Source organism: Ictalurus furcatus, chromosome 8 (genome assembly GCF_023375685.1).
Source record: "Ictalurus furcatus strain D&B chromosome 8, Billie_1.0, whole genome shotgun sequence".
NCBI classification, from domain to species: domain Eukaryota; kingdom Metazoa; phylum Chordata; class Actinopteri; order Siluriformes; family Ictaluridae; genus Ictalurus; species Ictalurus furcatus.
The window spans coordinates 6,039,350-6,056,960 of record NC_071262.1 but is presented as its reverse complement, the minus strand read 5'-3'; the positions used below and the strand labels follow the sequence as shown (position 1 = coordinate 6,056,960).

The 17,611-nt window shown below is 37.5% G+C and overlaps 1 protein-coding gene across 2 annotated transcripts in view; it reads left to right on the top strand.

Annotated features, from left to right (window-relative positions):
• The window catches only part of drp2 (dystrophin related protein 2), a 114,338-nt gene that overhangs the window by 84,190 nt on the left and 12,537 nt on the right, over positions 1–17,611 (top strand). For both annotated transcript variants that reach the window (XM_053630414.1, XM_053630413.1), the window contains exons 14-18: positions 1,513–1,679; positions 2,704–2,815; positions 3,264–3,400; positions 3,618–3,683; positions 12,241–12,306. In XM_053630414.1, coding sequence (XP_053486389.1) covers positions 1,513–1,679; positions 2,704–2,815; positions 3,264–3,400; positions 3,618–3,683; positions 12,241–12,306 — 548 coding nt within the window. The remainder of the gene's footprint in view (positions 1–1,512; positions 1,680–2,703; positions 2,816–3,263; positions 3,401–3,617; positions 3,684–12,240; positions 12,307–17,611) is intronic.

The window sequence follows — 17,611 nt, the reverse complement described above, 5'->3', positions numbered from 1 at the left end:
CTTGCTAGCAGAGACAGACAGAGGTCTAAAAAAAAAAAAAAAAAAAAAAGAAATAAAATAAAGCAACAGAAAAATAAAACAGCATGAAGGAAAGATATGAAGATAAAAACAAAAGGTTCTCTCCTCAATTTCCATTTTGCTTTCTGTGAAAAGATTTTGAATAAAGTCTCCGTTTTGAGTTACTTATCATTCTTTTGCTTCTTTTCACTTGTTTTTGACATTTCCAAAATTTGGCAGGCAACGCTTTCCCAGAGGCCAGATAAATTAATAAAAGGTATAAACGCAACATTGGACTGCTCCTCCTTGATTTAGTGTTGTATCATGGATAAAGCAAAGCTTGGCTAACATTATAGCTGTGAATTTGCCATCACAGACAAAATTTAAGCTTTTTAGGCAAATGTTTGGTTATTCTTTGTTGTAGAGCCATACAATTAAGTGGCCCTCCATGCTCATTGTTTTACTTAGAAGTCAGATTTGCAAATGTGTCTATTATCTAGACTTGTCATTGCCAATCCCATAGGGTGTATGCTGCATGACAGAAAATCCTCCAGACTGATATGAGATCTGAAACACTTACCAGAATGGTTTGCCAGTGATCACTGTCGAAGACCTACCTGATAAGTTGTGCCAGTATACGATTCATGTGTAATTATTTGAGAGAGTGAAAAGCAAGTATAATGCCTTCTGCTGTACTGTTCAGTGTTTGTTTTAAAGTGGCCCTCACATTTGTCCAAAATAACATAAAATGTATATTACAACATAGGGTGTGTTACAACTACTACCACATAAATCTACCACATAAAAATTACAAACAAATATAATGAGTTGGGTCCAGTATTTCAATAATGACACAATTTTTGTAATTTTGCCTATGTACACCACAATGGATATGAAATGAAGTTTAGACTTTCAGCTTTAATTCAAGTTGTGTAACAAAAGTATTGCTTTTGTGACACACACACACACACACCCATAGTATAGCAGTGCCAATTATGGGCTGTTAAAGAGACATTCAGTTTAATTATGGTTCTTTAGTAGTCTTCAGAGACAGCTCTGGGAAGAATAAAACTTTTAATGCACCTTTGATGCACTATTAATGAGAATTTTACACAGTATGAGTTGTTTTTTGGCACCTTGTGACTAGCTCCATTATTGTATTTATTTCCTGTCGTCTGTTATATGGTGACACTCTAATATCTGCCAGGTGAAACTGTTAGTATAATTCAAACTATAAACTTCATTTTATAGTTCATTTATTAAAATGCATTTATTTGTATTTTTAGGTGGCAAATTGTTTTGATTGTCAGATGTAACACTTTCGAGCAAATACCCTCTCAATAAAATTGAATATTATTTAATTACATGTGTTATATGTATTAGCTATATTACTATATGTTATAAGCTACTGTCAGAGTATTGTTTTGCCTAGATAATTAGATGCAATATTGCACTTATTATTGGTTGACTAATATGAATTTATATGATATCTTTTCTTCTGTTATGTCCTACAAGGCCCCAGGTAAGCCATCTATTGAAGTAACTCACTTCCTGGATTGGGTGAGTCTCGAGCCACAATCAATGGTGTGGCTTCCAGTACTGCATCGTGTGACCATGGCTGAATCTGCCAAGCACCAAGCTAGGTGCTACATCTGTAAACAGTGCCCCATTAAGGGCTTCAGGTGGGCTTGTTAGCACATATTAATGAATTGTTGATGTATATAGTATGTACATTTGTCACAACATGTAAGCAGATATAGATGCAAGTGCAGAGAGAGTTTATTGAGGTAATCCAGGCAAACAAATCCAAAACAGAAGGCAAAAACAAGTAGAGGTCATGCAATGTACAAACCAAACAATATGGGCAAAACCAAAACACAAAAACCAGGTAGAGAGCAAAGATCAAAAACCAGACTAGCAAACCACAAGCTACAGATTGTCAGGTAAGGATACTTCACAAAGAACATTACTTCACAAAGAGAATGTGAACTAGAGTTCCTTAAATACTATGATGTATGATTGTTCTCAGGTGTAGCTGATTAGTAATCAGGTGAATGTAACAGAGTCCACTGTTGGGAATAGTAGTCCCTGGCAGCCATATTTCTAGGCCGTGGTGTGTCCTGGGAACAGAGTTCTCTGTGGTTTTCCTGGAAATTTCCATGTAAAATAGCATTTTCATGACCCTGATCATATTAGACTCACTGTTATACACTGCTTGGTGTATATTAGCATTAAATAATAGCATATGTTAGTGTATCTTACACCTAATTATGGAGTGTTCTTACCTGGATTTATCTGGACCTCTTTATCTGGAGTTATCTCTTAGCTGGACCTCCTCTTCTGTTTTTCTCTTTAGTAAATAATTATTGGTTCCATTCATGGCCAGTTTGTAAAATGCACATTATGTATTTTGTTCAAGTTTCAACCTGGTCCTTTCACAGTGATTCAGAGCAGTGTACAAAATATACCCAGTGAGACAGCATGTCGACATTGAGTGCACACGTTTTGATGATTGCATCATCCCACTGGCAGAGAGAGAGATAGAGAGAGAGATGAAGGGTTTCATGCAGTCTTCATAGCAATTCACTACATGATTTACAACTAAAAGGCATGATACAAGGATCAGCAATAATGAGACTTAATTTCTATAGTTAATGAAAACACACTTGGATCTAATGTCTTTCCCCTGATTTGTTGCTGCTGCAGATACCGCAGTCTGAAACAGTTCAACGTGGATATTTGCCAGGCATGTTTCCTGACTGGGCGAACAACCAAAGGCAAAAAGCTCCACTACCCCATTATGGAGTACTATACCCTGGTATACACTCATTCTGAGCCTGCTAACACAACACAAACACACACACACACACACACACACACACACACACACACACACACACACACACATATGCTGCTTTCTCAGTCCCATTTGCTTAATGTTTTTTCCCATGGACATATATCACTGTTATACACTGTGTGTGTGGCCATTCGGGTCCTTGTCATAAACTGGTTGCAGCTGCTGCTTAGTTGGTGATGGAGTGAGCTTGAAGGCAGATGATTATTTTATAAATAAAGAGGAGCAGCCTTTTAGAAGACTAATCTCTCTAATTCTTTCCCCCTTCCTTCTCTTTTTTTTTTTTAATCCACTTTTATGTTCTCATTTCTCTCAATTTATTTCATCCTCTGTGTGTGTGTCTCTCTCTCTTTCTATCGTTATTTCCCTTTTAATTTCCTTTAATTTTTGGCCTTCCATACTCACTGTGTAGACCACCTCAGGAGAGAAGATGCGAGATTTTGCAAAGACTCTAAAGAACAAGTTCAGATCAAAGCAATACTTTAGCAAGCACCCTCAGAGAGGCTACCTGCCCGTGCAAATGGTCCTGGAAGCAGAGAGTGGTGAGACGTGAGTATGCAAATGAAGGGTACATGGCCATTTAAAAATACATTGGGTCTGCTAGCTAGTGAGTAGCTGATGATTTGCCAAAACTGGTGAAAGGAGGGTGAAGTAGAGGATTACTTGTGACAGAGTGAGTTTGGTTTGCCTTGAACATGCAAACAGAGAAACACTGACATTTAATGCACTCCCATGTTAACATTGTGTTGTGTGTATGATGTGGCAGGCCATGTTCCTCTCCCAGGCTACCACATGCAGACACACACAACCGGATCGAGCACTTCGCCAGCAGGTATGTGGTTTGTCATATATTTTGGGATTTTTCCAGTGATGTAGTACTGAACATAAATGCTGTACAACCCACACCTAAACCTAACCCTAACACTTAAAAAATAAAAAATAATTAAAAAAATAAAACAGACAAAAAAAACTCTTGGGGTCCGGGAACATGTCCACACTGTTCCCTTTTCTTTTCTTTTTTTCTTCAATAAACGTATATATAACTAAGTTATATATAATATATATAATAACTGAGTCTGAGACTGTAGAGGGGCTTCAGGCACAAAGTGAAATGCATCATCACTTTGGGTTTCTTTTTTCTCTACACACAAACAGAGAGACACACAGATCAGCCCTAGTGTATACACTGTTGACCATTACACACATGCAGTTTCTACTCTCTGAAATGTTTTTCCTCTGACTCTTTATGTATGCTTTTCTCTCTCTTTCTCTCTCTATTTCTTTATATGTCTCCAACTATTTCTCCCTCCTGTCAACACACTTTATCCATCCTTCTGCATTACAATTTCTCCTTTTCACCCCATCCCATCAACCTTCGTTTTACTTCTTTCTTCTCCTTCTTTTCCTCACACTTTCCCTTTACCTCTTTTTCTCTTATCCTCTATTTGACCTTTCATTTTTGCCATTATTAGAATTTACTTCTTTTTTTTTCTTCATAGTTTGACTCTTATTCTAAATATTTCACTGCATGTGAAAAACTATCCATGACTGTGTGAAATTGTTTTTCAGGTGGGCCTGGTATTATTAAACTGAAGTGTAAAAAATGCTGATGGTTATTTTATGGAGAAGCTTATTTAAGAGAACTGCTTCCATGGTAATTGCAGCTTACTGGATAGAAAAAGTAGTGGGCTATGACTATAGCATCCTCTTGTTAAATCAACTGAAAGGTTCACAAATGACAAAATAAAATTGCATTAACCTCTACTAAGCTCTTCCACTGAAGTAATCAGCCTTTCTTATCAATTTTGCTGATATAAAATCTGAGGTGTTACAAATCCTGGGCATGTGTCCAGCATTTTTATCACAAACATCCAAAATGAAGAATACTATAGATGCTGATAGAACATATTTGTAGTCCTACATAATAAATATGTCACTTCAAAAGAAAAGAACAGCTCAGGCAACATCTTCTCCGACAACCCCGGCAAAAATGATGGAATCACCACACTTAGAGCATGTTCACCCTACATAATAAATAAAGCACAGATATGACACAAAACAATTTTTCTTTAATAGGCTTCGTGAAACATACTTCAAACAAGTTAAATGAAATTATTTTAATTAATGGCATATTTTTTCCAGATCAAGTAGAGGAAAAAATTATAGAATGACTTTGTAATTTGCATTTTTAAAACAAATACCAGAACAAATCTAAAAAAATGCAAATTAATCTGCAGTTAAAAGAAAGTGCTTACAGACCTTGGACATTTTGAAAGGAAACATGGCCCCAACAAGAGAGTTGTCAATTGAAACATTGGAAAGGATTATAAAACTCCTTTGAGAAGGTAATCCTACACAGAGTGTGGCAAAAGATGTTGTACCCAGTCAGCTGTGTCTAAAATTTGGTGCAAGTATAAATAAAATGGGAAGGTTATAAAAGGAAAACATATGGGTAGACCAAGGAAGATGTCAAAGCATCAGGATGGAAAACTCAAAGCAATATGCCTTGAAAATAGAAAATGCACAACAAAAAATAAAAAACAAATGGGCCGAAACACGAGTCAATGTTTGTGACAGAACTGTAAAAAAAAAAATAATAATAAAATATATATATATATATATATATATATATATATATATATATATATATATAATAAAATGGGATTTTCATATTGAAAAGCCAAATGGAAACCAGCACTAACACCTAAACAGAAGAAAACAAGGTTACAGTGGGCTAAAGAGAAGCAATCATGGAGTGTGGATAATTGGATGAAAGTGATATTCAGTGATGAATCACAAATCTGCATTGGCCAAGGAGATGCTGCTGGAACTTTGCAAACCCTTTAGAATTTTCCATATTTCTGCATGAATATGACCTAAAATATCATCAGATTTTCACACAAGTCCTAAAAGTAGATCCCAATTAAAAGAAAGAGAGAGAGAAATAAAGAGAACCCAATTAAACAAATGAGACAAAAATATTATACTTGCGGTTATACAGTTGCGGTCAAACGTTTACATACATTCATCATGAACATGAATGTCATGGCAATATTGGGCTTTCAGTAATTTCTTTGAACCGTTCTTTTTCTGGGGAAGAATGATTGTACAACATGCATCTTTAATGCATGAACACTGAACAACAGTGCTTTGCATGGCAGGGTTGCAAGGAGAAAGCCACTGCTCTCCAAAAAGAACATTGCTGCCCATCTGCAGTTTCCAAAATATGATGTGGACAAGCCAGAAGGCCATTGGAAAAAACATCGCATCTTTGAAATATGGTAGTGGTAGTATCATAGTTTGGGCCTGTTTTGCTGCATCTGAGCCTGGATGACTTCCCATCATTGATGTGAACTGAATCTGAAGAGAAAGTGGGTCATGCAGCAAGACAACGACCCCAAGCACACAAATCATTCTACCAAAGAATGCTTAAAAAAAGAATAAAGTTAATGTTTTGGAATGGCCAGGTCAAAGACCTGACCTTAATTCACTAGAAATTTTGTCAAAGGACCTGAAGTAAGCAGTTCATATGAGGAAACCCACCAACATCCCAGAGTTGAAGCTGTTCTGTACTGAGGAGTGGGCTAAATATTCCTCCAAGGTGTGCAGGACTGATCAACAGTTACCAGAAATGTTTAGTTGCAGTTACTGTTCACATACTTTTGCTACTCACTCACAGACATGTAATATTGGATTATTTTCCTCAATAAGTAAATGACCAAGTATAATATTTTTTTCCAATTTGTTTTATTGGGTTTTGTTTATCTACTTTTAGAACTTGTTGACTTGAACAAGTCAAATACACTTAAATCTAACAAGTTTGAGTAAAATTTTTGTTATATTTATGTGTATTTGGCTTAAAGAAATTGATTTATCAACTTAAAAATTTTGAGGTAATTAGTTTCCTCAAATTTTTTGAGTTAAATGAACTGATCCGGTTTTACAGTGTGATATAGTGTACTATATTAGCTGTTTAACTGTGTGCGTGAGAGTCTTTCCATTTTGTTTACTACCCCAATTTTTACATGAATGAAAATGCAGATACTTCTGGAGGAGAAACATTTATCTTCTTTGCAACAAATTTCAGCATGATCTGAGTTCGGGCTAAATGGAGAAGACAAGCTTTTTATTACCTAGATCAGGAGTCAAGGATCCATTTCCATTTTACAGCAGAATGTAAAACTCATTTTAATTGAGTTTTATCTCAAGGCAACTTGTCCCACATAAAGTGACATAAATGAGGTTATTGAGTCAGCTTTACTTTAATGTAAGAGCGATACACATGGAACATGTATGTGCTTTTGTTGGGTGTAAATGAGGTATTACATTATTTATTCTCTTAGTAGTTGTAAAGATTTCCATTGAGCTTTAATATGAAATAAATTTCATGATTGCAGCTCAGCTTTTTGAACTTGGGGCATAGGGGAAAGGGTCATTCTGCTGAGGAATGATATACAGCCAGGTCCATAACTATTTGGACAGCGACATAATTTTTGTAATTTTGCCTCTGTACACCACCAAAATGGATTTGAATGAAGCAATCGAGATGTGATTGAATACTTTAGTTCAAAGCTTTAATTCAAGGGGTTTAACAAAAATAGTGCATTGACAGTTTAGGAATTACATGCATTTGTACAGAGGCCCTCCATTTTCACAGGCTCAAAAGTAATTGGACAATTGACTGGTAAGCAGTTTCATGGCCATGTGTGGCCTGTTTCCTTGTTATTTCATGACAAATTAAAAGTCTAGAGTTGATTCCAAGCATTGAATCTGCTGTTAATGGGAACTCTCAATATGCAGTCCTAAGAGGTGTCGATGCAACTGATGGAGGCTATCATTAGGCTGAAAAAACAAAACAGACCTATCAAAGAGATATCAGAAACTTTAGAAGTGGCTAAATAAACAATTTGGTACATTCTTAAAAAGAAGAAATACACTGGCAAGCTCAGCAACACCAAAAGGCCTGGACCCACCAGCTGAAGACCCACCTTTTCTGAGAGCACTTAACTAACCCCTAAAATACCAACCCCCACAATAAAAATAACTAAATAAAAAACATACTCTGGCTTTTACACCTCTACTCTGTGCACTTTACTCCTGTAGAACTCAATTATAAATCTTGCATGGTAGCACTACTTGTATTGTTCGCCGTTTGATATATCGCTTTGCTTGTATTTCCTCATTTGTAAGTCACTTTGGATAAAAGCATCTGCTAAATGAATAAATGTAAATGTAAGATCATGGAAGACAACTAAAGTGGATGATTGCACTTTCCTTTCCTTGTTGATGAAAAACCACTTCACAACATCTAGCCAAGTCAAGAACACTCTGGAGGACCTATGCATATCATTGTCAATTCTTCAATCAAGAGATATCTTCATGAATGTAAATACAGACAGTTTACCACAAGATGCAAACCACTGGTACCACTCAAGAACAGAAAGGTCAGATAAAACTTTGCTTTAAAAAAACACACAAAAAAAACTTGACCAGTTCTGGTGCAAGATTAACTTGGACCAGAATGATGGGTAGAGAAGTGTATAGAGAAGGAAAGGATGGGCTCATTACCCAAAGCATACCACATCATCTGTCAAGCATGGTGGATTGAGTATTATGGCATGGACATGTATGGATGCTAATGGAGCTGGGTCACTGGTGTTTATTGATGATGTGACTGCTAATAGAAGTAGCAGGAAGCAGGAAGTGTATAGATCTATACTCTCTGCTCAGTTTCTGTGAAATGTTGCAAAACTTATAGGATAGCACTTCAGAGTAAAGATGAATAATGACCCAAAACATACTGTGAAAGCAACCCAAGAGCTTCTTAAGGCAAATTAAATGTTCTTAAATGCCCGATTACCTCAAACCAATTGAGCATGCTTTTCACTTACTGAAGACAAAACCTGAAGCCTAACCCTAGCCGTCTGGCTCTACCATACATTCTCCTCTCCAATGTTCAGTCTCTCAACAATAAACTGAAAACTGGCACTCCCAAGTCCACTGCTGTTTACCCTGCTGAATCATGACTGTGCTGCTAAGCTCAGTTCCAATCACATTAATTTTCCTGATGACACTACAATTGTGGGCCTCATCAGCAACAATGTTGAGTCAGTGTACAGGGGGGAGGTGAACCAGTTTGCAGAATGATGTAGAGGCAACAATCTATCTCTTAATATTGATAAGACTAAAGAGATGATTGTCGACTTCTGGAGGACACAAGAGGACAACTCACCATTGCACATCAATGGAACAACTGTGGAGAGAGTCAAAAGATCAGGTTTGTACATGATGGAGGACCTCTCCTGGACTGTCAACTCCAACTGCCTAGCCAAGAAGGTCGAGCAGTTTCTCCACTTCCTGCAGAGGCTTAACCTAGCCAAACTCCCCCCTCCCAACCTCACCTCCTTCTACAGAGGGATAATAGAGCAGGTCCTGACCAGCTGTCTTAAAATGTGGTATGGGAACTGCACAGCCTTCGATCACAAGACTCTACAGTGAATTGTATAGCTGAAAAGATAATCAGGGTCTCTCTACCCATCATCAACACCTCCTTCAACAACAGCTGCGTCCGCAAAGCCACCAGTATTGAGGACGACCCCTCTCATCCCTTTCCTGGACTCTTCACCCCCTTGTGTCTGGCAGAATGTACAGGAGCATCCATGCCACCACCAGCAGACTCCACTACAGTGTCTTCCCTGAGGCAGGCAGACAACACCCTGCTGCCTCCCAACTCTCACCTGGGCAAGGTGGACTAACACCTAACCCAGTAAGACTTAGTACCACTGCACACAGCACTTTAAATAGCTGCATCAGTCAGTTTACCTTATGGAACTCATTTTTGCTGCCAATATTGCTGCTATACTTGTGCTGCTATATTACACAATAGTTTACAGTTTACAGCCCATGTTCTGTGTATTTAATGTCTGGTGTATTTACTGTCTTGTGTATTTATTGTTCTGTGTATTTATTATCTTGCATTCGTCTCACACTTTTGTGTATTTGCAGTTTATGTAGTCTTGCATACTGTTCTGCAGAATGTGGCATCAGAGTATCTGTTCTCATTAGAGACTTCTTTTCATTTCTTGCAGTGACATCAGGGGCGGATTTAGTTATTTGGGGGCCCTAGGCATTTCAGTGTTTTAACATAGATATTTAAATTTTCCACATACATTATACAGCATTAATAGCAATAAACAGGGGTGGACTGGGACCAAAAAGTGGCCCTGGACTTTCTGGCCCACAGAGAACCAACACACCCGGCCCACAACATGCCACATCATAACACACTGGCTCATTGATGGTTAGACCAATTTTTAACACCACTTACTAGCATAAAAATATAACATAAATGCTATTTAGACATATTTATTTGATGTAGCACTGAACAGATATAAAGTCATATTTGTAAAATAGGCAAGCAGAAACAGAAGAACAGTGTGACAAAGAATATAAAACAATCGAGACAGCATGTTAGCTAGTCAGGGGGCATCATCTGGGTGCAGTGTTGGAGAGCTGCCCCACTCAGCTGTACATCTCCTGAATCAGGACTGAAATTTTACTTTTTAACACTAACATGAATCCACATCTCATCTTTTTACCCCCAAAAATAGACCACTACTACTACAGCTGCTACTACTACTACTAGTACTACTACTATAATAATAATAATAATAATAATGTATTTTATTTTCCAGTATTAATATTATTAAATGAATCTTGATATTAGACCTATATTAATAAATAAGTCATTTTCACTACTATTTCACTACGACCACTAACCAAGAGCAAACAATAAGTCACTGTATGGTACAGTAGGAAGCAGCTTATTAAAATATTCTTCTTTTTTCTAAATTTTGGTAATATTTAAACATGTTTATTTGAAGTAGCACTGAACATGAATCCACATCTGAATGGCACGCTATCATTATTTGACATTAAACTCACCTACTGCTTCATTAGGGAGCAGGTCAGCAGAGCTTTATGAGGGAAAAAGGAGGAGAAGAAGAAGGGTGTATACATATGAGATTATGTGTGTGTGTGGATGAGGAAATTTATATTTGAAAGAGTATGTCTATGTGTATGAGAGAGAGAGAGAGAGACAGAGAGAAAGAATGCTGCTGCCTGTCCCAGCCTCGCTGTTCTTTGGCTGTAATGATAGAGCCGTTGCTTTCATGACAAAGGCAAAATCTTTTCATTAAAAACACCTCACAGGCTCCGATAAAAACTTTTTGCTTTCCTCCCACTTTCTCCTTTTTTCAGCACTGCTGCTTCACTTCATTTTCTGTACACGACACGTGCCATCGCCAATGTTAAATGTAAAAAAAAAAATTCTTAACCATAAGTTTATGCAGCGTCTTGTGGGCCCTTGGTAGCTCGGGGTCCAAGGCAATTGCCGACCTTTGCCTAATGGTAAAGTCTGGTCTTGGCCAAACAGTCCGTTTAATGCCCCATGTCTAAGGCCACACTAGGCTTTTGCGCTCCATTGACTTCCATTCAAACGCATCCGAAAATGGTAGACTGGAAATGCAAGCTCGTGCGTAGAATTTCCGTACTACGCTGCATGATGAAAATTAAAATTTGGTGAGTTCTGACCTGTATAATTGTATCATGTGAAGACGTGCTGGAGTGCATAGCACGTTAAAATTGCCTATTGACTGCCTCTGGAAGCAAAATCAGAAGAACTGTGTTGGGAGCTTCATTAAATGGGCTTACATGGCTGAGCAGCTATACAAAAGATCACTAAGTGCAATGTCAAGTGTCAGTTGGAGTGGTGTAAAGCATGTTGCCACTGGACTCTGGAGAATGGAAACATATTTTCTGGAGTGATGAATCATGCTTCATTATGTGGCAGTGTGATGGATGAATCTGGGTTTGGTGGATGCCAGGGAAACGATATCTACTGGAATGCATAGTGCCAGCAGTAACGTTTGGTGGAGAGGGATAATGGTCTGGGGCTGTTTTTCAGGATTTGGGCAAGGCTCCTAATTTCAATAAATTTGAAGGGTAATATTAATGCTGCAGCATACAAAGACAACTCCATATTTATGCCCATGGTTTTGGAATGGAATGTCCAACAAGCACATATAGGTGTAATGGTCAGGTGTCCACATACTTTTGGCCATATAGTGTATTATGATTGAAAGTAGTCATTGCAGACTATTAAATCTATATCCCAATCTCTGTAAAGATAGGAGGTGTAGATTATAATTTTTATATTCTAGATCTGATAATTACTTTAAAAACATTAAACATACAGATTGCTTTCTTTATTTAGCATGACTATTGTATATGGTTCATGTTTTGGGACTGGCCAAAATGATCCCATAATTTCCATCCCTTCGTGTCTTTCTCTGTTGTTCTCTTTGTCTTTTTCAACCTCTCACTCTCAGGCTGGCAGAAATGGAAAACCAGAGCTGTTCCTTCTTCACTGACAGCCTCTCTCCTGATGAAAGTCTGTGAGTATGCTACCTGCCACCCCCCCACACAAAAACCTTTCATTAATGCCTAGTGTGTGTGTGTGTGTGTGTGCGCGTATGCATGCACATGTATGCATCTTATTGTATGGAACTGACTTGGCAGTCAAACAAAACGATAAATGAAAAAAGATTTATGATTAAGATGCAGTTGTGGATATAAATAGAGTCAGTGTCTCTGCAACAGAAAAAGTATGGGGCAAACAAATACACTGAAATATTATGTTTGGAGCTACATGATGGCTGAAAGTGAGGTATGCACTATGTATACATACAGTCCCCTAAAAGTACTTGAATGGCAAGGCCACTTCTTTTGTTGGGTTTGAGATCAAAAGATGAATATGGGACTAAAGATCAGAATTTCAGCTTCAGTTTCCACATATTTACATTTAGATGTGTTAAACTACTTAGAACATGGCACCTTTTGTTTGAACCCACCCATTTTTCAGGTGATCAAAAATATTGGAACATATAACTAATGAATAGAGTGCAGTAAAAATGATGTATTTTTGTAGGCCAACCAGTAGTTAGCATCACCTTGGTTCCTTTGACAAAAAGTCAATAGGATTTTTCCATTGGCTTTTAGATTACTGGAGATAATAAGCTCTGTGACCAACAAAAGTTTATGATTCTTATACGTTTTGTTCATCAAAATAATCTTCACAAATGAACACAAATTTTATGTATTTTGAAGCCTGAATACAATCACCAGAAGTAAAAAGCTAAAGTTAGGCTATAAACTAACTACACCACGGTGACATGACACAGTGTCATCACCACTAAGCTATAAATAGCGATACAAGAACACTACAATTGGAAAATACTATAAACTGATAAATCTACAAGTTGGGAAGTGTGAGTTGGAATAGCTTGCAAGAGTGTGAGCATAAACACAACAAGGTTGCTGTTGTAGAAAAGTTTTCCTATTCGGCATGATGACGTTTAATGTCCCCGACAACCTCTGTAGTCCCATATAGCCGCTTGTTAGCAATCGCCTTTTTCAAGACACATGAAAGCATTTTAAAAAATCACAAGTAGAGTATTACTGATGTATTTTACATCGTAGAATATAGCGTGAAAATATCTTGAGCTTGTGTTAACCACAGACGTTATTTCATTCATTTAACCAAACACCCATTCCAAAAACCCATTGACCTCGGACAATAGAGCCAGAAGTGCTAAAATGTTAACTCATTTCCAGGTTTTACGACTCATTTTTACTGCAGTCTATAGCAACTGTCTTTGGCTGTTCTGTATAACAGCCTATACTCTCTCTCTCATGTCTTAGTTTTCAGTCAGCATGTGTTTAAATGTGGTGATGGCTTGCTGTAAAAGTGGAATTAGCAGCCCATTGAAGCACTTTGAGCAAAATCTTTGCTAAAAGTTATAAATTAAGGCCACTACAGTATATCAATGTAGATTTGACCAGTGTGAAAACGGAAGTTAACAATCAGCACGTTTCTCATTTAATGGTGAACATCTCACCAATACCTGGCTTCTAAACTAGTGATGCACCGAATGTTCGGCAACCGAAATTATTCGTCGAAAATAGCAAAAAAAAGCACTTTCGGTGTTCGGCCGAATAAGTGAAAAGGCCGAATAAATTTGACCGAACAATGACGTGTTTGATGATGCCCCAAATAGCCTAGCAACCAGAGTGAGATGCGCAAATTTCACGACCTCCACTTCCGGCAGCGTGCTCGGAGAGATGAGGGGGCGCGCGCATGCACGAGTTACGTGCAAGAGCACATGCTCTTCGGATGTTGACAACTGTGACAATAGCTGCGTTTACATGGACAACAATAATCCACTCTTAATCCGATTAAGACCATACTTTGATTAAGAAACTACCATGTAAACAGCAATTTTTACTTACCTTAATTAATTAAGGTAATAATCGAATTAAGCTCTAATCGAATTAAGACAGGTGGAGTACTCCTGTTTTAGTCACATTATGGACGTGTATTACAGACATGTAAACACCTTAATCACATTATGAATGTCGTGTGAGAGTTTTCACCGCATTTTGCGACAAGACATGATCACACACGGCAGTTTTACGTTTTACGGCGAACAAGAGAGTTCGGCCGCGTCCCAAACCGCATACTATCCTACTATAGGCCTGTAGTGGGAAAAAATACATGTACCTCGGCTACTATATAGAACGTAATTATGCGGTTTGGGACGCAGCCCACGGCTTCAAGCAGTTGTCTATTAGCATGTACAGCATGACAAATAATTAACTGCACTTAAAGCGTTCGTAAAAAAATTAAATAAAAACACCCGAAACTATACGGCACCATAACGAAGACGAACTGATGTTGATACGTGAAATTCTGGAGGGACGTTGGACGGCATGGCGCGGTGACGTAATGACGCAGGCTGTTAATCTAATTATGTTCTAAAACATGTAAAACGGGAACATGACAGGAGTATTCTAAAAGCGACTCATGTAAACACCTTAATCACATTATTGTCTTAATCAGAGTAAGGTCAATAATTAGATTACTGCTGTCCATGTAAACGTAGTCATTGTTTACTGTGGACACGTGCGTTTGTTTTGTTTCTGTTCCGGAGTATTCTGTCACGTCGCGAGACGTAAGGGAGTAGAGTACGGAAGCAGGTAAAGACGTATTTATTGGGAACATAACATTAACAACGTATCTAACTATACTATATCTACTATAATACTCCGCAAGGTGTACAGGGACGCGAGCGGTATATATCCCCAATATAATCAGCCGTATATAACCGAATAGAACCATTTTTTGCACTCCTGTCAATGTACTTTTTAATGCACATTTTTGTTGTAGGCTACAGAGTTTTACATTCTTTCAGCAGTCAGTTATAGGCCTAACATTGGCTATTCAAAGGGGGCTCAAAGATGACCACATAAAGATATTTTTATTTTACTAATTTATTTATTTAAAGTTATATTGTACCTTGTTGGTAGCCTATGCCTGTTGGAATGAAAAAAAAAATGTTCAGTGTTAAATAAATATTTTGAAATTGTAGTTTTTGTAATTGATTTTTTTTTTTTTTTGAAAAGCAAGACAAAATAGTAAAAAGCACATTTTGACTATTTAATTTATGCAGTGGTGAAAAAAATGGTAAGATAAATGGAAAAAATGTGAAAAAAAACGTGTTCGGTATTCGGCCTTCGGCCAAATTTTTCATTATATTCGGTTTCGGCCAAGAATTTTCATTTCGGTGCATCCTTACTCTAAACCTATACATTTATGAGATTTGACTTTCAGTGTTCTCTCACTAGTGTGGGATTGATGTGTATGTTTGTCAGGTAGACAAGTACAACAATGCTTTGACAGTGTGGAAATGAAAAAAGCTCTGCCTCCATGGTAACCCATGAAGACATGGTTTGCCAAGGCTGGAGTGGAAGAATCTGAGTGGCCTGCACAGAACCCTCACCTCAGTCCCACTGAACACCTTTGAGATGAATGCATATCTAAGGCCAACACCAAATTTTCACAAGATAGGCTAGGAGTAGAATATTACTTTTGTTTAAAGTCTGAAATTAGAATATTAAAAAATAAAAGAGCATAGCACATAAAAAATAAAACAGCATAGTTTTTCTAAACTATGAATATCTGAACACATGTAGCACAGTACAAAAATATCTTATGAGGCCTGAATAATTGCATAAATATGCTGTCATGTTTTTTTCCCGACAACTGTAATTGTCTGAGTGTGTATTGATGTTAGTGAGTCAGTATTTTTGGTTGTCTTGCTTTTTTCTTCCACTTACAGTACAGGTAGTTGAGTTTGTAAGCACATTTGTATTGCACACATTTGGGCTAAATATAAATCCTTACAATTATGTCTCTGTGAATGTTTATAATCATGTGTTAATAAATAATGTTCCCTATTTGTTACTACTATTGCCACTACTTATTATCATCATTATTATTATTATTATTATTAATAGTAGTAGTAGTAGTAGTCGTAGTAGTATTATATTGTTGCTGTTGCAGCAAACCAGTGACTACATTTCCCATCCTGAACTGCGGTCTACAAACATGGCCGCCAGTGACCGCAACTGTGACCCAGAACACTCACTTTCATTCTAATCACGCAGGCCTGCATCCAATTCACAGCACAATCACACCACACATAAAAGAGTCTGTTCAAACACATAATCTTTGCAGAGTATTACATGTGATCCTGTACTTGTCCATGTTTCTCGATTCCTCTTTTGCCTAGTTTGTGCCGGTTTGCCAATTGCCTGACCCATTGCCTGTTTTTTGAGCATGCTATTGTCTAATGATTTGGATTTATCTTCCTGCCTCTCTTTAATAAAATCTCTTATCTGCACTTGTATCCGTCCTAACCTCCATTACGTGACACTTCATGTAAGAGAAATACACATAGACCATGTATGTGCTTTTGTTGGGTGTAAATTCATTATGCTGTTTGGTTTGAAGGATTTGTGGCACTACACATGTTACCTCCAAAACAGTCTTTGGCATTTCTACATAAAGCTGATATCAATGTTTTAATCTGGTTCAGAATTTTATTTAATCTCTTAAATCAAAGGTGCAGGTAGTGTACAGAACATTAGTCAGAACTTTGCTGAGCTGACATGATGATAATGTTGTAGTATCTAGATCAAAGAATTGTGTAAGCAGTGCTTCAGTGTGGGTCTCTCAGCATGTTCGTTTCCGCCATTCCTTCGTTCATTGTGTTCATCTATTTGTGGAAGTGTGCGTGAGTGTGTATGAATACTGATTATGAATGTGTGCATGTTCTGTCACTTACTAATGCTTCTCTGAACACTGAGCGTGTATCCGGTAGTGATGCATTTGTTAATATTGCTATTAGTCTTTGATAGCATTGTCTGTGTGCTGTTGTGTATCAGATCATGTACATGCATAGCAAATGTGTAAGTGCATGTATGGCTGGGTTGTCACTGAGTCAACACACTTATGTCTCATGGTGCCCCCAGCAGATACAGTCCCCTCTGAAACTATTGGAACGACAAGGCTAATTAATTTGTTTGTGCTATAGACCAAAGACATTTGGGTTTGAGATGAAAAGATGGTTATTAGACAAGAATTTAAGCTTTCACTTTTATTTCCTGGTATTTACATCTAGATGTGTTAAACAACATAAAACATAGAATCTTTTGTATCAGACCACCCAATTTTTAGGTGAGCAAAAATATAGGTACAAATACGTCAAAGTAAATAACACTTGTATTTGATTACATATCCCTTTCTTGTAATAACTGCATCAAGCGTACGACTCATTGACATCACCAAATTGTTGATTT